The sequence below is a fragment of the Colobus angolensis genome, unplaced genomic scaffold (assembly GCF_000951035.1).
Source record: "Colobus angolensis palliatus isolate OR3802 unplaced genomic scaffold, Cang.pa_1.0 Scaffold8, whole genome shotgun sequence".
NCBI classification, from domain to species: Eukaryota; Metazoa; Chordata; class Mammalia; order Primates; family Cercopithecidae; genus Colobus; species Colobus angolensis.
In genome coordinates this window covers 9,711,957-9,735,127 of record NW_012121820.1, presented here as the reverse complement: position 1 = coordinate 9,735,127, position 23,171 = coordinate 9,711,957, and the positions used below count along the sequence as shown (strand labels likewise).

The window sequence follows — 23,171 nt, the reverse complement described above, 5'->3', positions numbered from 1 at the left end:
CCTCAGTACACGATAGGTGCCCGGTACGCCATACAACAAAAGCACTGCCAGATTCCCCAGCGGCTGGGAGCATATTCCTCAGTACACGATAGGTGTCCGGTACGCCATACAACAAAAGCACTGCCTTGGGCTTGTTTTGCCTCAGCACATTTGAATTGAGATCTTAGACCCAGGACCAAGAGTGGGAGTGAATGGGCGGAAGACGTGGGAGGGACAGGGTCAAGGTGAAGAGGCTGACCTTGAACAGGAGGGAGATACCTTTTCAGACTAACAGAAAGGAAGTCGAGATAAGCATGATGTAAATAACGTAGGGTAGGTTGGGAGAATCGAGGGAATATCTGATGGCTTCAGTTCCTCAGTGACAGAGGAGACAATGTCATCTGCTAGACTGAGGGAGATGCGGGCTGATAAAGGGATAGGAGTTGAGTATATCGTAACAGTGATAATAGGTACCATTTATTAAGCACCTGTCAAAAATAGTTAATATCTGTAACATAATGCTTAATAATGCTAACTCATAGCTGATGTCTGATAACAGATACCAAAAACCTTATGAGGTAGCAATGTAGCTGCCATAATTGTTGTTTTATAGGTGAGGAAAGGAAGGCAAAGTGAAGTTAAAGTCACTGAGCTCGTAAGTAGTGGAACCATTGTCAGATCAGTGCTGTTACCCAGTGTGTTACACTGCACACAGGGGTTGAATTAAGTCCAAAGCTGATTTTAGATGGAAGCTTTTGATTAGGTCCAAGAAGATGGGTTTATAAAAGCAAGCAAGACAGTGTTAAGGTTGGAGTTCGTAGCCAGAAATAAAGAAGGGACTAGGAAGAGATGGATTTCAGTGGATAGAGAAAGAGAGAGTGCTCCAGGCTGAGGGTGGGACAATGTGTAAGAGTGGGGACACTTGCTGGGTGTGGTGGTTCATGCCTATAATCCCAGCGCTTTGGGAGGCCGAGGCAGGCAGGTCACTTGACAGCGGGAGTTTGAGACCAGCCTGGCCAACATGGTGAAACCCCGTCTCTACTAAAAATACAAATTTAGCCAGGCATAGTGGTGCACGCCTGTAATCCCAGCTACTCAGGAGGCTAAGGCAGGAGAATCACTTGAACTTGGGAGGTGGAGGTTACAGTGAACTGAGATCACGCCACTGCACTCCAGCCTGGGCGACAGAGCAAAACTCCATCTCAAAAAAAAAAAAAAAAAAAAGTGGGAGCACTGGAGGCTCCCACTATGCTGAGGACCCCACGGGAACTGAGACTTGGGGCTGTCCTGGAGGGTCCTGGATATAGGCTGAGTGATGTGGAGTCTCTGCAGGGTTTGGATCTGAGGAGTGAAGCGATTGCCCAAAGATCGCTAGTGATAGCCAAGGTGTGAGATGGATTGTGTGATATGGACCCACCAAGATGGGTTTGTGGTGCCTGTGTGTGCCCCCACGCTGTGCATACCACATGCATTGTTTACCTTTGTGTTCACACTCAGCATACTCTTAAGGAAGCTGAGCAGAAAGATGTAGCAGGTGATTGGATCAGAGGGATGTAGATGGCAGGGAGACCAGGGTCACCCCGGGGGTACTGACTGTGGGACTGTGGAAGGTGACAGTTTCTGTTATGACAGGGGAGTGCTGGAGAAACAGAAAGTTCATGTACATGTTGTGAGTTCAGTGCTGGAGGTGTTGAATTTGAGGTGCTCATGGGCAAATAGGGGAGATAGCCAGGGAGAAAACTGTATATTGGAATCTGAGGTAATTTGGCTAAAGATGGGGATTATTTGAGAATTGGTGATGTTGCAACCATGAGTAGCCATGACATTGTCCAGAGAAAGTGTGAATCGAGTGAGAAGGAAATACCAGACCCACAGGTCTATGCACCTATCCATTCCACCCAACCACTCAACCCATTTTATCCACCCAGGAACCCACACATACAGGCATCTATCCATGCATCCCCAACACCCATCTCACCCATCGGTGTTCATCTTATCCACCGTCCCAATCTCTTTCCATACATTTGTCTGTTCACACTCATAGTCATCCCATTTCACCTATCCGTTCATCCACTCCTCCCTCTCATCCCAGCCATCCCGTCCATACATCCCAACCACCCATCTATTCATCCATCCATCCGTTCCTCCATCTCATTAATAAACCATTCATTAATCATTTTATATTGATTACATGTTGAAATCATGTTATGAATATGTTGAGTTAAATAAAATATAGCATTACAATTTTTATCTGTTAATATTTTTAAACTGTGGCTACTACATTTAAAAATAATGAAAAGAGTGTAATTGGATTGTCTGTAACACAAGGCATAAATGCTTGAGGGGACAGATACCCCATTCTCCACGATGTGATTATTACATATTGCATGCCTGTGTTGAAACATCTCATGTGCCCCATAAAAAAACTGTGGCTACTAGAAAAAGTTGAATTACACATGTGGATCACATTTGTAACTTTTATTATATTTCTGTTGGACAGTGCTAATGTGTATAATCCCTCACCCATCTGTTCATTCACCTGTGTATCCATTGCGTCTATTACCCGTCTATCACCCGCTGATCATCCATCTATCCATCACCCATCTATCAATCATCTATCCACCCATCCATTCATCCACCCATCTGCCCATCCATCCATCTCATCCTTTACTCCTTCCTCCTTTCCATCCATTCATCTACCCACTTATCACATCTGTTTACCCCACAAATATTTTATTTATACCTGTCATGAATCAGTGACTCTGTGGTCATAAGAATGAGAAAACTGAGGCTTAAAGCAATTAAGCAATTTGCCCAACGTGGCACAGATGGACCTGGGATCTGACTCTCTAAGATCGGGGCTCTTCACCTTGGCTGCCTATTTGCTAAGTTTCCTTAAAAAATCCTTTGGGGAAGCATGGTGTGCTTAGGTTGGGGGGTGGCTGTTGGAATAGTAGCTGAGGAGCTCTTTTCCCTGAGGGGACCACACAGGGAAAGGAGAGGTAGGGGAGAGACAGACTCCTTAGAAGCCCCTGTAAGCTGTGTCCCTGGTGGCCGTCATGAAAGGGTTATCCCTACACATTCGATATTTGCAAAAATGTGGGTTCTTTCAGATTCCAAAACTCATTTCCATGACAAAACTCTTGGGAAGAGAAGATGAAGGCCTGGCTTTTGCAGAACAATCTTCCAGCTGTAATGAGGACTGAAGATGGCAATGGGAAAAGGAATTATAATTAGAATATGAAATGGGGAAAATTAATCTATTCCAGTCACTGGTAAGAGGATGTTCTCCTGGCGTTCATGGAAATTCTTAAGCTGTTGTTTCTCCCTACATTTTTTTTCTCACATTTTAAAGCATAGGGAAGGCTGTGTGGTATAAAAGAAAGGCTTTTGACCAAGGAACTGATAAACTGTGAAATATACATAGAATTGAAGTTCATGTGCATCTTTGCTTTGTATGTCTCTGTATGCACATGCAGTGTATGTTTGTGTTCACGTTTATGTCAGTCACATTTAAATGGCTGTAGACGCATGGAATATTTATACACATTTGGGCACACCCTGCTTTCCTTGTGTGCATGCTGTGGTTATTGCGTGCCCAGTTGTATAAAGGATCTCTGACATGTGCCACACTCACGCTTGTGCTGTGTGTGCGTTGGTTTGTGTTACCCATGGACATGGTACATGAGTGAGTTGAACGCTGCCGTGTTGAATGCTGTGCTGCGTGACATGGGTCCACACAAACATAGGTTTGCGGTGCATGTGTGCGCTGCCCGCACTGTGCACACGGTGTACGTCATGTACCTTTGTGTTCACACGGCGTATGCACTGTGGTGGGTGTAGATGTGGGTGTTTTTGATCTTGTCTGTGCACATGTGGAGGACGAGGTAGCCCTGCTGTGTCTGAGAGCAAAGGTGACTGTGACCTCTGCCCTTGGCTTTCAAGTTCATTTACCCAGAAAAGGTCCCAGATGAGGAGGGGCTGAGGGGGTAAGCCCCAGGCCTTAGAGTCCTGGAAGCCAAGCCGGGGGGAGCCTGGGAACCCTCAGTGTCTGCCATCGATTCCTTCATGCCCTCCAAGGGCTCCGATGTGGTGGAACCCTGGCAGAGGTGGGCAGAGAACAGGCCTCCCCACCCCTTCAGGGCCTCTACTCACCACTGCTTGGCAGCTGGTTCTGAGCCTAGCAGGCTCCAGGGCACCGTGCAAGGTGCCCAGGGGTAACTGAACTGAGGAGACCCAGGCCCTGCCTCAGGAACCTCTGCCAGCTTCTCAAGTGCTCCCTGAAAGCCAGAAGCAAGCTCTACTTCAGCAAGTGGCAGCTCTTTCCTAGACATTGGTTGAATCAAGGAGTGAATGAATAAGACAGTCTCTGGTGACTCATGGGAATCCACTGCCCACCCCCTTGCCTGCCCCTGACACACTCGCATCAGAGACCAGGCCCCCTTGCCCTCCATCTCCAGTGCCATTCCCACTGCTCTCTCTGGATAATTCCTCCCTCTCCTGAACCTCTAACACACTTATCAAGCACCTGTTATGTGCCAGGCCCAAGGCAGACTATTGATTATATAGTAGGATCTAGAAAAGCGTGGGTCCCTGCTGTGAATGCACTTTCTGCTAGTGGGAGAGTCCAAGCAGAAAAAATCCAACAAGGGACTCTTAAATCCCATCCCTCCCCAGCTGTGTGATCTTGGACAACTACTTATCCTCTCTCTACCCATTTCCTTGGTTTTAGCAGGGAAAAGAATACTTTCTTCATTGGGTTGTTGTGAGGATTAAATTAGGTCTTTTATGTAAAGCATTTTGCTCAGTGCCAGGAATATTCAGTCACCAAATATTTATTGATTGTCTACTGTGCATATTGGGGAATGAAGCAGATGCTGGCCCCTGCCTTGCGGTGGCTCTGTTCTCACCAGCATTTAATAAATGGTGACCATTGAAAGGTTTTTTGGACATCTTTCCCTCTGTTTCTTATGTATATTCCTATACCATACTGTTCGATTACTATTGCTTTATAAAATGTTTCAAACACTTCATTAAACTTAATGTTCCTCCATCTCCCATTATTCTTTCTATTAGGGTCTACTTATAAGTTACGTGTGGTTTTAAAAAAGTTTTACTTTTGTCAAAATGATCAATGGCCGTGGTCACACATCAAGTCAAGTACCCAGGAGCTTTTGCTGAAAGCGCCCCTACCCTGCCTAATTTATAGCCCCATCCCTAATGCCAGGCTCTGGGAGATTTGGAGATGACCAGGACACAGTTCCAGCCTCCATGTTGCTTCCACTCTAGGACAAATGACAAATGTGGAGACAGTCTATGTTGTAAGAGGAACAACCAGAGGAGGTGAGAGCATGGCAGGCCTCCTGGAGGAGGTAGCCTCTAAGCAGGGTCTTGCAGCACGAGCTCTGGTTGCAGTGTGCTGGATGGAGTCCTGTATTCGGGCTCAGTGCCCAAACTCTAGGCATGGAACAGCCTTTTCTTTTAATCATCCAGCAATCACTGAGGGACTCTCCCCGTCCCTGTGCTGAGGAGGCTCTTTGGTGTAACCATCAACCCAACTGCCTAGATGGGAAGATAGGCCTGGTCAGAGGCTATCTGAATGTGGTAGTGGCTGCTTTATTTACTTATTCAACAAACATTTATTGAGTACCTTCTCTGTGCCAGGCAGTGTTCTAGGAGCTTGGGAGGCATCAAGGTACAGATAGACAAAGATCCCTGATCCCTGGGAGCCTCCATTTTAGTAGGAGGAATCTAACAGTAAGCAATGAATATAGTAAATATAGAGAATGCTAGAAGGTAATAGGAGCTATGGAACAAAGACCAAGGGAAGGCGGGGCGAGGACATCGAAAGTGGTGGTGGAAAGGGTGGTGAGCTCTCAGCCCACAGGGGCTGGGGCTGGGGCTGGCATCTGAGCCAGTTGTCAAGCAAAGCTTCTCTGAGTGAAGGGGGCTGGGTAAACTGACATTTCACATGTTTGTGGGCGTGTGGATTTCTGCAGCCTCCGTGAGGGCAGCTGGGTGATGTCTGTCTAAATTACAAATGCACATACAGTTGGACCCAGCAATTACACAAATGAATCCTACAGATAAACTCACACCCGTGCTCAATGACGGATGCACAGAAATATTTATGGGAGCAATATTGGGATAGCAGAAGACTAGAAACTACCCATGTGCTCAACTAGTTAAATATATGTGTTATATCTATACTGTGGAATACTGGATACAGAAGAAAGAATTATGTTCTGATGTAAAACATTTTCTAAGATGTGTTGCTAAGAGAAAAATAAAGTGCAAAGCCATATAGCATGCTGTCTGAATAGAATAAATGACTGTAAAATGTGTATATGTAGACAGTCTTTGAAAAGATATAAAAAGGCTGGTAGACATTGCCTCTGGAGAGGGGCAGTGGATGGCTGGGAGGTGGGGTGGTGTTGCTTTTTGTACTCTTGGAATTTTGAACCATGTGAATATATCTTAATAAATAAATGGTTCAATTAAAATAAAATGGCTGTTTGCTATTGGTGCCCCACCCAGAACCCTTTACTGACCAGCACAGACATCTCCCACCCGCCTTGAGCAGGAGCTGCCTACAAATGGCTTACAGGCAGTATAGTTCTCCGAAGAATTGTCCTTGGCCAATTGGGGTCCACCTTGCTCAGAAGGTTATCCCCTGAGGGCAGCCCATGGCAGATGACTTCCTTACCTGGGCTACAACAGCCACCCCTTGCTTCGTGTTGGAACTAACTCTGCAGTACGCAGTACAATTTATGCCCTAGAGCTCCCCACCAGAACAGGCTGAAGGAAGTCTTCAGCCAAGACCACATCCTTGCTTAGCTGTACCCACTCCTGTCCGGCTTGCCCCCCACACTTACAGGTTATTCCTAAGGAGCACTTAATAACCACATACATCTGAACCCTTGCCTCAGGCTCTGCTTCTAGGGAACCCTGTCTAAGACACATAGCTCAAAGGAAGGGAACTAACTGGAATTAAGTGCTCTCCCTGTTAATGTGTTGAGTCAAGTGTCCTACAGTGCAACATCCTATGAAGAGGGGCCTACAGGCATCACCCTCATTTAACAGATGAGGAATCTCAGAAGTTGAGACACCAGCTTGAGATCACACTTCAGGGCAAAGAGGGAGACAGGGGTCCCAGAGCCCACATCTCTTCCCCTGCACCTGCTCCTGAATTTTTAGGCATATTTATAGGGAAATCTTCCTGAATCCAGACTTAGCACCTTCTTTGCACACAGGATGTAGTTCCTGTACATGGTCTCTACCAGAGTCCTCACTGCCTGTAGCCAGGCATGGCCCTAGGTGCTGGGATGGCATAGGTGATGGGCCACAACCACTCAGGATGGCAGGACCCGGAGGGCATGTCTGGGGAAGGCTGTCATGATCCCAAGGCTCTGGTGTTCTTGGCCTCCCCCAGCACACAGGATCAGCTTTAGCTGATCACTTGATATCATTTTGGTCAAGGGAGGTGTTTGCATACTTCCAAGAATGAGCAGCTCAGCACCTGACAAGGCAGCCTGCTGTGTCTATGGATAAGTTATAGAGGGCAGAAAGGTTTTCCTATTTTCATTCTAAGTGTGATTAACAGCATGAACCTGAACACTTGAGGGCCATGCAACAGGGGCTGCTCCTTCCACCCTAGAGGTAACCCTGCTGAAATGGGGCCTTGGGCATCCTGGGCTCTGATTTGGCTTCTGCAGCCCCCATAGTCCCCTGCATTCAGTCCTGCCTTCCTCGGACTGCTTCTCCTGGTGCCTTCCTGAGAGCATTTTAATCAGAGCTGCTTCTCCCTCTCTCTCTGTTCTAGTTTGATGGTGACAGTGCCTACGTGGGGATGAGTGACGGAAACCCAGAGCTCCTGTCAACCAGCCAGGTGGGTGCCCCATCCTTCTTGAACTTAAGATTTGGGCTGGCTGGAGCCGAGCTCTTCCTGGGTGGAGTGGGGGGTGCAGAGTGGGGGCCAGCACAGCCTGCTACTGTCTTCTCTCTGAATGATCAAGAATAGCAAATAGCAAATCCTTAAAAGGCACAATCAAAGTGGGACTATAGTGTTCTCTGTAAACCAGCTACCTGGCTACAGTTGGCTTAAAATGGATTGGGAACTGGATGAAACTTGAAACATATTGCCCACACTCCCCACGCTTGGGGCAGCTTTTCAGCAGCAGTGAGTTGAGGTGCCTGCTGCTCCCTGGTGCTACCTGCCTCTTGCCACCACACAGCAACCACGGGGACATGTTCTGGTTTGGATGCACACACCCATGCATAGGCATGCGTGGTTCTCCTGCCCGCTGGGAGTTGTTGAAGGCCACAGGGGAGCGTTGTGGACAGGGAACAAGGGAGGAGAGCAGAGGCTTCCTGTGAGGGCCTTGCCGGTAGCAAAGGAAGCAGAGTCATTCCTGGGCAAGGCTGTCCCAACCCCAGCCCGTTGGGGGTCACAGATGCCAGTTGGAATCAGATTTTCCACTGAGAGCCTGGTCTCTGAAAATTAAGGTTTCTCTCAGCTGGGAGCATCCTCACTATAGACTATGATGCCACAGAGGGTCCTCGCTGCAGGCTGAGGGTCCAGGCAGGGTCTCCCTGCAGAACGTGATGCCAGGGTGGGCCCTCACTGCAGGCTGGGATCCCAGGATGGGTCCTCGCTGCAGGCTGGGATCCCAGGGTGGGCCCTCACTGCAGGCTGGGATCCCAGGATGGGTCCTCACTGCAGGCTGAGATCAGGGAGAGTCCTCACTGCAGGTCAGGACCCTGGGGAAGGTCATCCCTGCAGAATCTGATTGATGCCAGGGAGAGTCCTCACTGCAGGTAGGAGCCCCAGGGAGGGACCTTACTGTAGGCAGGAGCCCCAGGGAGTGTCCTCGGTTTAGGCTGGGCCCCAGGGAGGGTCCTCACTGCAGGCAGGAGCCCCAGGGAGGGTCCTCAGTTTAGGCTGGGCCCCAGGGAGGGTCCTTACTGCAGGCCAGGACCCCAGGGAAGGTCCTCAATGGCAGAATGGGATACCAGGGAGTGTTCTCATTGCAGGCATGTCATCGTGGAGGATGGTTCCTTAAGGCAACGGTGCTTGCTGGGTGGGACCAGCTCAGGACACTGATTGGAGAGCCAAGAAGGGTTATAGTTGCTGAGAAATTTGGGAAATGGGAGGGCAACCCCGGTCCTGGAGCTGACTTCACCGTCTGTCTCTACCATTGTGGGGGCTATGGCAGTCCAAGTTGGGTGGCCCCTCAGCCATCAGACCTGGGACATATTTTCCAGCTGGGGCAATAGAAGCCTATTAACTCACAAATATTTATGTCCCTATTCTGTAACAGGTCCCATGGAGGCCATAGACGAGTAAGACAAGGGCCTGTGGTCCTAGGGGGCACTACTAGTGAGGAAGATACTGTAGTCTTAGTGGGGCATGGAAGCTCTGCTGCAGGGTGCTGCGCCCCCTCCCCTGCCGCTGCAGGATCGCTCATGCCAGGGCCACCATACCATGCCCCTCTCTGGCCTGTCCCTGTGTGAGCATCATGCCGCTGCTGCAAAGCTGCCTTTATATTGCACTGACATGCACCAACATGCAAGACTGGTGGGCAAGACTCCAGGCCCTGAAAGTGGTTATTTTGGAAGAATCCACTGATGTCATTTAATTGTACATAATCAACTGAAATGTCATCTCAGCAGACCAGAGTTAGCCCTGCGTCTCATCTGAGCCTTTTCACAATGTTTAGATGGTATTTTTGTTAACATATTGAGCCCTGGTTTTCAGAACTATATTACGGTGAATTCTGTTCTGGAACCTTCTGGAAAGCATTGGCAATGTCCTTCCACCAAGAAGGGAAAGTGGGACTCAGTGGGGCTGTGTGTCTGCTCTAGGTCTGGGCAGATGGGAGCACAGTACTTTGGAGAAGAGACTTGGTACAAATAAATGTCACCCTCCCCAAACCATTAAAAGTCATATCCTCAACAATTCCCCCCAACACTTTGCAGCTTGCAAATTCTTTTTCTCCATGGTTGTTTCAGCTAATCTTCACAACAGCCTCGAGAATGAGTAGTCATTATTATTCAGTCAATTTTATAGATATTGCAACTGAAGATCCAGGATGTTGGCTGATTCAATCAAGGTGACTCAGCCAGGGAGCACTAGAGCTGGCAATTCGAACTTGTGAAGCTCAGACTCAGAGCTCCACAAGCTTCCCTTGCCTTGTCCGCTGACTTGCCTCAGCCTAAATGTCATTTCTACAGAGAGCTCTTTGTAACTGCCAAACCCACGTGAGGTCCCCTTTCCATGATTCTCATTAAAATGGCACCAGGTCTTTTTAATTCATGATATTTGTCACTGTGGTCTACTTATCTTGTGATGACTTAGTTAATGCCTGATTTCCACCCTAAACAGACCACCATGGGGAAAGGATCTGGTCTGTCTAGTCCAGTGCTGTGTATCCCAATGGGGCACAGTGTCTGGAACACCGAGAGCACTCAGAAAATATTTGTGTAATGAGTGATGGTAGCCCCTGCTCTTCTCTGAACTTCAATGTTCCTAACAGTGGAACAAGGTGGTTGGACTTCCTGAGGGTCCTTCTAAATCTTGTATGCTGTGACCCAGAGGGTCTCCCTAACTTAGGACTTCATGAAGAAGATATCAAAATTCTCTGAGATTAATTAAGTCTATCCAGTGGTATGAGCCAATCTTAATGTGAACAAATTTTGCAATTGCAGTTAGATTTCTTATAGTGTATCTGTTAGTTTTTGCTGCATTACAAACACCTCAAAACTTAGTGGCTTAAAACAACAAATGTTTATCTAGTTAATGATTTTGTGGGTCGGCAGTTTAGCTGAGTTCAGTTGTGTGGTTCTTCTGGCCTTGCCTAGGATCACTTTAGCAGCAGCAATACACTGCCAGATCAGCAATGGGCCGGTTGGTTTAGGAGGGTCACCTGTGCTCCACATGGTCTCTCAGCCTCCAGCAGTCTAGCTCCAGGTTATTCACATGGTAGGAGAAGGGTTCCCAGAGCAGCAAGAGCAGAAGTTGCAAGATTTCTTGAGGTCCAGGCTTGAAATAAACACACATCTACTTCCAACACATTCTGTTGGACAAAGCCAGTCACAGGACCAGCCTAGAATCAAGGAATGGGGAAATAGCCTTTACCTCTTGATAGGAAAGGCTGCAAAGTATTGTGGCCTTTTCACAAACTACCACATGTAGGAAACATATGGGATATGATTCATGCTGATTTTATTGAAAAGTAACTTAGACTTTTCTGGTACCAATAGCTCCCTACAGCTCAGTGGGACCCTACTGGCTTCTAGTCTTTAATGATGAAAGTCCTATATATTTCCTTCCTCTTTTCCCTGGAGTGCTTCTTGAACTCACGACACACACACACACACACACACACACACACACGAGCACCCTTTCACAATGTATTGTCTCATCAACTGCAGGAATTGTATTGTCCCAAATACTGGATTAATGATTGACATCAACATTTGGGTAAAATGAAGCTGTCACAGCCACTAGAGGATTCAGAGGATAAACACTCTAAATGGCATAAAATATTTTTTGTAAATACAGTTAAATACAAGGTTCACCCAATCAGCAAATGTTTATTGGGCAACTGTTATATGCAAGGCTCTGAATATCAGTGGGAAGCCATTTCTGGAAAACATTTGCTTCCAGAACATCCAATCTTTTTTTTTTTTTTTTTTGGGACAGAGTCTCACTATTGCCCAGGCTGGAGTGTAGTGGCCGGATCTTGGCTCACTGCAACCTCCACCTCCTGGGTTCGAGTGATTCTCCTGCCTCAGCCTCCCACGTAGCTGGGGTTACAAGTGCCCACGACTACACCCAGCTGATTTTTTTTTTTTTTAGTAGAGACGAGGTTTCACCATGTTGGCCAGGCTGGTCTTGAACTCCTGACCTTAAGTGATCTGCCCATCTTGGCCTCCCAAAGTGGTGGGATTACAGGTATGAGTCACTATGCCTGGCTCAGAACATTCAAATCATATTACAAACCTGCTCTTTAATGTAATACTTCTCCTGAAATACCATCTTCTTTACTTAGAAACCGCAGCTGAGACAGAGGCTCCCCTAGGGTATGTATTAACTGACTGTCCCTTTTTGAAAACTTTCACAGCAGCTCTATGGGCTTGAAGTTTTTTCTGCAAACACATGCTCCATTGTTTGGTTTTTGCAAGTCTTCACAGAAATTTTCGCATAGCTGCTTTAGCTTTTACAAATGATCACACTCCCTCTCCCTCCTTGGACCTTGGGTTACTTTTGTACCAGACTTGCCAGGGTGGCCTGAGAATGAGGTATAATTCTCAGATACAGCTGTGTCCCCATCAGCAGCTCCAGGCGGGTAGAGGACCTGGTAGAGGTCAGTTCTTTCCTGTTGAGAGCAGACTCTGTCCAGGATTTACAGGAATGGATATTTCCAGATTATGTGACCCAGAAAGAGTCTCCTCCTTCCTGGGATGAGGTGAGGAGGAAAGGGAATAGTGGACTTGGGACTCAGCAGACCTGGATTCAAATTCCAGCTCCTCCATGCCTCAGCATGAGCCAGATTTCCTTATGCAATTGATAGCAGCTTCCTATCAAATGGGAGGAGTAGCGCCTGCCTCCTAGAGTGTCATGAGAAGTAAATGAGGTGTGTGTGTGTGTGTGTGTGTTGTGAATTCTCTTGCTGCCTCCCCAGAGTCCCGCTTATCATTCAGCTGCTGTGAGTGTTGGCTGCTAACTATTCACAGCTACTCCTTCTTTGGAAAATTGGAACTGTGAACCCAGGAGAGGATAGAAGGGGAGGTCTAGAAACCAACATCCTTATCTCAAGGGGTGACCAACTCTGCAACTCCTCATGGGCTTCAGCTAATCCAGCCAGACTCCAGCTGAGGCCAAATCCTTACTCAGCTCCTCCCCTGTCATGTCCTGCCTCCCTTCCTTCTTCTGAGAGCCCTCTTCAAGTCATTTTCACAGGCGTCCCCATCTCAGGCTGTACTTCAGAGGAAGCTAAATTGAGAGTATGTAAAGCACCCGAGTTTGGAAAAACTAGCTATGACTTTATTTTATATATAATGCTTTGGTCACACAAGAGCCTCTGGTCACCTCTTGCACTCATTTACAACTTGGTGTTTTTGTATGCATTGTTTCCTCTGATGGGAATCCCCTAGTGTTTTTCAACCAACAAATGCCTATTTGTTCCTTCAGGGGCACTGCAAATGTCACCTCCTCATCACAGCCTTCCTGGCTGTGTGTGGAGTTTTCCATTCTCTTGGCTCTAAATACCACTTCTGCTAAAGAGCTCACGTTTTTACAGGAATTATTGAAAGAACTTTGTGTGTGTGTGTTACAGTCAGACTGAATGTCATGAATGATATCAGAGTTGCAGTATTATTAAAAGCTCTCATGACAAGAATGAATACAGGGAGACCAAGTGGGAGGGTGTGGTAATAGGCCAAGCAAAGGATCAAGATCTAGACTGTAGCAGAGGGGATGGAAAGAAGTAGATGCATTGGAGATAAAGTTGGTGGGTCTTGACAGTGATGGACATAGAGGGAGAGAGAAATGGAGGGGAAAATGATGACTCCTAGGCTTCTACCAAGAGCCCATTTTCAGGCATGGTGGTACCATTTTCTGAGTTGGGGAAACCCTTAGGAGATGCAGGTTTGATGATGCCAGACTTGGATGTGTTACATTTGAGATGCTCATCCACATGGAGATGTTCAGTAGGTAGATGATGGTACAAATCTGGAGCTCATGAGAGTAGTAAATTTGGAAATCTTCAACCCATGATGTCAAAACCTTGGGAGTGAAGGAGATTTATGGAGAGAGAGGAAAGAATGAGAAGAGCAGAGGACCAATGACTCTGAGATGTTGAGCTCCAACATTTGAAGGCAAAGTAGAGGAGGAGGAGAAGACTGTGAAGTAGATTAAGAAGGAGTGGTTTGAGAAGTAGGAGGAGAGCTTGGAGTCTTAGAAACCAGGGGCAGAGTAATTCAAGAAAAAGAGAGAGGATCTAAGGGAGAAGGATGTCAGATCCACAGTTCCTTGATAATGGGATCGCATCAAGTTAAAAGGCTTCTGTACAGCAAAGGAAACAATCAACAAAATGAAGAGACAGCCCACAGAATGGGAGAAAATATTTGCAAACTACTTGATGAGATTAACAATCATAATATATAAGGAGCTCAAATGACTCTATAGGAAAAAAAATCTCATGTTTCAATTAAAAATGGGCCAAAAATTTGAATAGACATTTCTTAAAAGAAGACCTGCAATGGCAAACAGGCACATGAAAAGTTGCTCAATATCACTGATCAGCAGAGAAATGCAAATCAAAACTACAATGAAATATGATCTTGCCTCAGTTAAAATGGCTTATATTCAAAAGACAGGCAGTAACAAGTGCTGGTGAGGATATGGAGAAAAGGGACCCTCGTACACGGTGGGAATGTAAAATTGTAAAATTACTGTGGAGAACAGTTTGGAGGTTCCTCAAAAAACTAAAAATAGAGCTGCCATATGATCCAGCAATCTGACTGCTGGGTATATACCCCAAAGAGAGGAAATCAGTATATTGAAGATGTCGGCACTCCCATGTTCGTTGCAGCACTGTTCACAACAGCTGAGACTTGGAAGAAACCTAAGTGTCCATCAACAGATGAATGGATAAAGAGAATATGGTATTTATACACAATGGAGTACTATTCAGCCATAAAAAGAGAATGAGATCTTGTCTATTTGCAACAACATGGATGGAACTAGAGATCATCATGTTAAGTGAAATAAGCCAGGCACAGAAAGATAAACATTGCATGTTCTCACTTATTTGTGGAGTCTAAAAATCAAGACAACCCATGGAGATAAGAGAGTAGAAGGATGGTTACCAGAGGCTGGGAAGGCTAGTGGGGCAGAGAGGGATGTGGGGATGATTACTGTGTACAAAATAGAAAGAATGAATAAGATTTAATATTTGATAGTACAACAAAGTAACTATAGTCAATAATTGCATATTTTAAAATAACTAAAAGAGTATAATTGGGTTGTTAGTAACACAAGGATAAATGCTTGAGGGGATGGATACCCTATTCTCCATGATGTAATTATTATTGCATGCCTGTATCAAAATGTCTCATGTACTCTATAAATATGTACATCGATGTCCACACAAAAATTAAAAATAAAAAATGGTTTGATAAATGTTAAACATTTAAATATACTCAAGGGAACCATAAAGGCACCAGCAAAACAAACCTTAAGGTATACTTTACAACTTTGGTGTGAGGAAGGCATTTCTACTATTCAAAGCCTCAGAAGAAAAGACTTAAAATTGGACCATAAATTAACATAAAACTAAATTAATATAAATATAAAAATTAACATAAAATCAACATATGACTTTTGTATGGCCAAACCTGCATAAGTAAAGTCAGTAGACAAAAGCTGGGCAAGAATATTTTCAACTCACACCATAGTTGAAGAACTAATCACCCTTATACATAAAGAGTTGCTAGAGATCAGTTCAAAACCCTGGTAGAAGAAAAGGAAGGAGATATGAGCCAATAGTTTACAGAAAAAGAAATACAAGTGGCTCTTAAGTAAGTGAAAAGCACTAAGAATCATTCATGAGATAAATCATAAGAGAGCCATTTTTTACCAATTGGATTGACCAAAATCCAGAGGTTTGATAACACACTCGATTGGAGTTCTTATGGGAAACAGGTACTTTTATACATTGCTGTGGGCAGGGTAAATTGACAACATCTATAAAAATTACAAATACATTGACCTTTAACCCAGCAATTCTTTTTTTGGAAATACGCCCTACAGATATATCTGTACATATGATAAATGATGTATTCAAGACTATTCATTTTGATATTGCTTTACTAAAACAGATGTAAAACAGTAAGTACAGTATGCTACCATTTATACAAAAAGGTGATAATAATGTATATTTCTATGTGCTTGCATTCGATTAAATAACCTTGGAAGGATATACGGCAGCTAGTAGTGGCTTTGCGCATTGTATATGCATGTACCTCCATGCATATGTGTGTGTGGTATGGGAACTGTGCAGGTGCTGGGCAGGGATAGAAAAAATACTTTTCACTGTATCTTTTTATGTTTAGAGAGTTTTAAACCATGGGAATTTATTATAACTTTAGAAAGTTAAATAAAATTTAAATAAAAGAAGGAGAGAGTCAATTAGCTCAAACACTTCTGAGGGGTTGGGTGAGATGAAAGTTGAAATGTGTCCAATCATCTTAGCAAAAGGGGAAGTTACTCTGGGCTCTTCAGTATAAGCAGTTTTCATGTGCAGGATCATTGTGCAGGTCCCATGGGCAGACTGAGAAGCGTGAGGTGAGGACATGTAAACAGTAAATATAGACAACTCGTATGAGAAGTTTAGTTGTGCAGGACAAGGGCCAGGGCCGAGCTCAATGAGATGAGGATTCCATAGAAGGGATTTTTTTTTTTTTTAAAGAAAGGCCTTTAGAATATTTAGTCATCAATGGAAGGTGTCAGGAGAGAGGATGAAGCTCTGGGTTTAGGAGGGGGAAAGGCTAAGGGATGCTTTCAGATTTCAGAGAAAGTGGGAGGGTCTGGATCCTGCTCAGAGGTGGTGGCTCTGGCCTTAGCTGGGAGTGCTGGATGTGGAAGACAGCAGAGAAAAGGAGTGTGGCTTTGTAGGTGGGTTGGCTGGGAGCAGAGGGTGTCTGCACCTGAAAGCGTCAGTCTTCTCAGAGTTGGTGGGCCAAGAGCCAGGGGACTGCGGGTAAGAGGTGGTGGGGAGGTCTGGGGTATTTGCTGTAGGGCATGGGAGAATGAGCTCCTGGTGCTGGTGCTGTGGGAGAGACGGGTGGGTTAATGCAGGGTAAGAGGTCTGCCAGGCAGGTGCGTCAGAAGGACACAACAGCTTTTTTGCTAAAAAGAGACTGTTATAAAGGATCAGAGAATCTAAGCTGCGTATAGAGACAAGACGGGGGCCCAGGGTCCAGTGCAGCAGAAGAGCTACTGGGTAGCAGCTGGATGACAAGGACACCCTATTCAGAGTGGGAAGCTGGCTGGTGATTTTGGAAGTGAGCAGGCCATGGCATTGGCAGGGGCCTGTTGTGCCTTGGGAGCAGGGAGCTGCATGGGGGAGAAGGTCCTGGGAGGCGAGGAGCCCACAGCCGAGCACAGCATGGTGGCTGAGCTGAAGGGTTCTGGAAGGATGCCGGGGTGGGGTGCATGGGAAGGTGGGACTCAGAACTGAAGACTGGAAGAATGAGGGGCTGGATGCCGATGGGACTGGGTGTGGTGGGGTTTGTGGGGACAATCAGCAGGGGTCTGAATGGATGGGGCAGTGGAGAGGGAGAAGGATGTCAATTCCTCTGAAATTCCTGTTGAGGCAGGAGGCAAGCAAAAGACATGTTCTAAGGCAAGGCTGGGAATAGGGTACTTTGTTCCTAGAGTGAGAATCCCAGTGGCTACAGAGCTGTTTGCAAGGGGAATGACACCGCACAGTTGAACGTGAAGATTCTGGGGACTTACACATGAGTTGCTCCCTGGGGTGCCCTCAGGTCTCTGGGGTACGGTGTGTGCCACCAAATGTGAACCTGCTGGCTGTGAGCCTCATAGGGCATGAGTAGCACCCAGTGTGCCCCCTGGCCCCTCTGCTCCTGTAGCATCCCTTCCCGATGCTCCAGCAGAATGTGTGCTGGAGTGCAGCCATCATGTCATACAGGCCAACATCCTCATGCTACAGAATGAGGCTTCTCAGTGCCTTGCACCACACCTGCATGTAACAGACACACAAGAACTTGGAGTTTGTGATTCTTGCTCTTGGTTCCAGCACCACCATATGTTTGTGCAGCAACCTTCCTTCACAGATCCCCAAGGTTGCCTGGTCTGTTTCTCCCATTACTTGGATCAAGCATAGACCTAGGGTGGGGAGATGGTACCATCAGGAGGCCAGAAGACAAGGAGCTGGTGAGCCTATAGCGGAGATCTCAGACCTGCCGTTCCCTGAGCACTGAAGTACTTGCAGCCTCGAAGTCACAGCCTCCTTCCAGCAGGGGGCGGTATCAGATGCCCAGAATAGGAAAAAGAGTCAGGAGCTCTGAGTTCGAGGTTCCACCCTGCTGTTAGGCCTTCACTTGTGCTGGTATCACTCTGAACCTGTTTCCTCATGTGATAATGAGGGTAGATGGTCTGCTTTCTCCAGCACTAAATAATGATAACAATGGTCATTAACATTTGCCTTGTACCTCCTTAGGCTCAGGCTCTGGGGCTAAATGTTTTCCATGGGTGATCTCATTTCATCCTCATATTAACTGTGTAGGTAGGCACTATTGCTGTCCTGTTTTACAGAAGAGGAAACTGCAGCACAGAGAGTCAGAGGAGGGTGAGACTTTTTGAAACTAATAAAAACCCTTCCCAGGAAATGTATTGGAGGCAGGCCACCCTCCTGCTACTGTTGAAATCTAAGATTTCCGTCGTAGTAACTCTAGCCTCTGAGTCTGTGTACACTGTAAAGGGCAAAGATGACAAGGCTTTTATTGCTTTAATTAAAACCTGGGTGAAGAGCTCGCGATTCATATTAAAATGAAATTGTGTTTTGCCCGCTGTGGTGCGGAGAAGGTAACAGCAGTGATTACCGCTAAGATTACAAACAATCAAAGAGAAAAGGCCTTTTGCAAGCATTTCCTATTAAAGCCACAAACATCACACTTTAAAAATAATTATGGTTGTGTTATCAGAACATGATTCATGAGTTCTGAATAAATACCGGGGGCCTTAAGGGAAACTATTTCAAGACCATAGATTTTGTTCACATCTGATGAAATTTAACATCACTTCACAGTTGGAGAATAAAATACAAGGAGGGGGAAAAAGCCCATTCTATGTATGTGGAGAGAATTGAGTATATGTCAGATTGAACTAATGAGCTCTCCCCCATCAATGCTAAACACATACCTAGAAAAAATGGCCTAGCTTCTCTTATTTTCATTGAGAGAAAACTGCGAGGAGGAATGAGTACTTATCTCACCGATCTTAATTTTACATCCCAATGGCCAAAAATGTATTTATTTTAAAGCTCTTGATTCCTGCCTGTGAGATGTTTAAATATTCGAGGGCACAGGCATGGAGGCCTTGGGGGATGGATGTGGGGAGGACTTTGGTCTGCATGTATGGTGCCTCTCCTGTCATAAAGATATTTTTCATACAGTGCAGTGAATGTTTATGGCATATAGTTTTGTTTCCTTCCAACTATTATGAGAGAAATTGAATCCCAGGAAATGTTCACTCTCTCTAAATGGGATGGAAACGATGATGATGCGGGAAGTACAGGGGCTTGGAGGAGGGGATAGCAGTGGGGTGGACACGTGATTTCAAGGATTTTCTTAAAAACAGCACTCTTCCTCTCTCCCAGTCACCTCGAACTTAGCGTCCCCTGTAGGACCTGGATTTTTGCTGGGCAGGGTCAGAGAACAAAGATTTTATATATTATTCATTGCTGCATGTGAGCTCACCCGTGACCAAGAAGTGGAAATGAAGCCAGGAGTGGGCACTTCCTCAGAATGGGACTGGGTTCTTATCTTCTGGAGGGTCAGGATCCCGGGTCTGGCCCCTCTCCCTGTGTCCCCTCAGACTGGTCATTTGTCCTCTCTGGGCTCTGGTTTCTCATCTGTGAATGGCGATTGGATGACTATCTCTGAGGGACCTTCCAGGTTGACTTACAGCCATGGGCTCAGCCCCCTTCACCCACCACCCGAGCGCCCAGGAGGGATGACTGCCCCAGAGGTCAGAGACTGGCCTTCCCCACCTGGCTGAGTCACACCAATGCCGAGAGGGCCCCGCAATGAAGCTGGAGGCTGTGTGTCACGTTTCAGCCCCCTGGGGATGATCATAAGGCGCTGGGTTATAAAGGTAATGACATGAGAAGGCAGAACTGGGCTCAAATGATAATCTTGACACACGTGGCTGGGGAAGCTTGGACAGGTTAACCAAGTTTTCTGAGTTTCAATTTTGTCTTTAGAAGTTCCTCAAAGTGATGCAGAAGTAAATTAGATGTGTTTATACAAAGTAGTTATTCTAGTGCTTGGTACATAGCAAATGGTAGTGAGCCTGAGGTGCTACGAAAATACCCATTTTATAGATGGAAAACATTATTTTCAGTAAGGTAAAATGGGACAGGTACATAATCAGCCCCAAGTAGAGGCCCAGAAGCCCTCAGGTCAGGTCAGTGATGCAGGCCTTAGAGGATGCATCTGCTTGTGAGGTAGGAGGGTCTGTGCCGACAGCCACCCAGTGACGTTGAGCTCATGGTTGGGAGGGTGCTGAGAGCAGACTGAGGAGCTGGGGTGCATGGCTTTAAGAGGAGTGTGGGTCCGGCTGGGGAAGGATGAGTGGGCCATGAGAGTGACTGTTGTCTTTGGAGAGAGAGATGGGGAAGGAGGGCTCTAAGGAAGGTTGCTGTGCATTGGGAGGTGGGATCTTCCTCTTATAAGTCCCCTGAAGAAAACCTTCAGTGAAGTTCTTCGTAACTGCCCAAAGGCTTTAAAAGTTAGCACGATATGACCTTTGGCTATTGACTGCTGGGATGACCCTCAAGGGTGGGAAGTTTGTGGCTAGTGGTTACACTTGTGCCGTGTGTAAACTGAGCAGTTGTAGTTTTATTGTTGCCACTAGCCTTCATAAACCATTGTTGGCTATTGCAACGGGAAAGATATAATGGGGAGGGACAAGGAAGCCTTTTAAAATGTATGTATGTATGTATGTATGTATGTTTTGAGATGGAGTCTCACTCTGTCACCCAGGCTGGAGTACAGAGGTGAGATCTTGGCTCACTGCAACCTCCTCCTCCTGGCTTCAAGTGATTGTCCTGTCTCAGCCTCCCGAGTAGCTGGGATTACAGGCACATGCCACCATGCCTGGCTAATTTTTGTATTTTTAGTAGAGACGGGGTTTTGCCATGTTGGCCAGGCTGGTCTCAAACTCCTGACCTCAAGTGATCTGCCCACCCCAGCCTCCCAAAGTGCTGGGATTACAGGTGTGAGCCACCGTGCCCGGCTTTAAAATTTATTAACATGATGCACTCTTACTGAAACGGAGAACATGTAAAAGACAAAGTTGACAAGGATCTGGAGGAACCGGTACCCTCACCCACTGCTGTGTAAACTGGTACCACCATAGATGCCATTTTGCAGTATCTAAAGCTGAACATATGTCTCTGTGACTCAGTAATTCAACTCCACAAATGCCTTCGTATGTTCACCAAAAGATGCACATAAGAATATTCAGGCCAGGCATGGTGGCTCATGCCTGTAATCCTAGCACTTTGGAATTCTGAGGTGGGAAGATCACTTGAGCCCAGGAGTTCAAGACCAGCCTGGGCAACGTAGTGAGACCCCTGTTTTAAAAAACTAAACAATTAGCCAGGTGTGATGGTACATACCTGTAGTCCCAGCTACTTGAGAGGCTAAGGTGGGAGGATCACTTGAGCCCTGGAGATTGAGGCTGCAGTGAGCCATTGCACTCCAGCCTTGGTTACAGAGACCCTTTCTCAAAAAAAAAAAAAATGTTTATAGGAGTGTTTTTCATTAAAGCTCAAAACTGAAAACAATCCAAATGCCCATCAACAGTAGATTGGATAAATGATTCTGAAATATTCTTACCCAGTAGAATACTATGCAGCAATGAGAATGAATGATGTGTAACCACATGCCATCAAGCAGATGAGTCTCACAAACACATTGAGTGAAAGAAACCAGACAACAAGACAGAACTTTCTAGACAATACCATTTACATACTGCACGTGAACAGGCAAAACTAATCAATGGAGATAGAATGTGAATTGCAGTTACCCTGGAAGAGGGGTGGGGAGTGACTATAGGGACTTTGAGGGGCTTCAGAGGTGCTGGGAAGGTTTTCTCCCTTCCTTTGAGTGCTGTTTACACAAATCTGTTCATTTTATGAAAATTCATTGAGCTGTACATTTATGATTTGTGTACTTTTCTGTTGTATTCTATGCCTCAATAAGGCATATAAAAAAAGAAAGATCAAGGCATTGTATTTTTACAAGTATCTCAAATTTTAGAGACAGGGCGGTCAGGGAAGGGAACCTAGCCAGGTTTGGTCATTTGTATCTTGTGTTAATCCGATCACTAGGGTAGTACGTTCCCACTGGGAACATGGATGGACGAGCCTTTTACGGCCTGAACAATGTATTTAACTTCCTGGGAGGGGAGGAATTATTTTAGCCTCATAATGGATGATGAGCTGTGAAATTGCTCTGGCTGTGGCTTGCCCCAGGGAAGCAGGTGGCACGGGCTTCCCCAGATCTGCTCAGCTCTGCAGGCTTTGGCCTTCCACTTCTATTTCCCTGTGGACAGAGTTTTAGGAAATGTTTGAAATATCAACATTTTTTCTTTTTTTTTTTTTTTTTGACTGAGTCTTGCTCTGTCTCCAGGCTGGAGTGCAGTATCACGATCTTGGCTCACTGCAACCTCCACCTCCTGGGTTCAAGCAATTCTCCTGCTTCAGCCTCCTGAGTAGCTGGGATTATAGGCACATGCTACCATACCCAGCTAATTTTTATATTTTTAGTGGAAACGGGGTTTCACCATGTTGGCCAAGATGGTCTCGATCTCTTGACCTCGTGATCTGCCCACCTCGGCTTCCCAAAGTTCTGGGATTACAGGCATGAGCCACCATGCCCTACCAAAACATCAGCATCTTAAAGCACGTGCCTATGCGTGTGTATGTGTGTGTATGTGTGGTTTTTGTGATGCTGTGCTGCAGTGCCAGAAAATCTTGTTATGGAACATGTGAAGATATCTGTGGAAAAGTTTCTCTGGTCACAGACACACACATGCTTGTGTACAGACACATTCATGCACAAATACAAGCAAATACAAATACAACTTGTAGGCATGCTCAGTGTATGGAAAGGCACATTGAGCATTGCTGTGTGCTTCTGGGCAAGTTACTCAATCTCTCGTTGCCTCAGTTTCTGCAGTGAAATGGAGATAATAAATCACCTGGCTCTTGGGCTCATGTGAGCAGTACTCTCACATGTGCACAAGCACACACAAATGAGATTTTAGTTTCTGTTTATTTGCTTAATGGCTGCTTTCCTCCTAGACTGTGGGTTTCATGGGGGCAGGGACCTGGCACATGGTAGGAGTGGAGTTGGTATCTGGTAAGCTAATATCT

The 23,171-nt window shown here is 46.0% G+C and overlaps 1 protein-coding gene across 4 annotated transcripts in view; it reads left to right on the top strand.

The window, feature by feature from the left end:
* TOX2 (TOX high mobility group box family member 2) overlaps positions 1–23,171 on the top strand; it is a 158,022-nt gene that overhangs the window by 49,959 nt on the left and 84,892 nt on the right. For all 4 annotated transcript variants that reach the window (XM_011929023.1, XM_011929024.1, XM_011929022.1 and 1 more), the window contains one exon: positions 7,802–7,867. In XM_011929023.1, coding sequence (XP_011784413.1) covers positions 7,829–7,867 — 39 coding nt within the window. In that variant the 5' untranslated portion in view covers positions 7,802–7,828. The remainder of the gene's footprint in view (positions 1–7,801; positions 7,868–23,171) is intronic.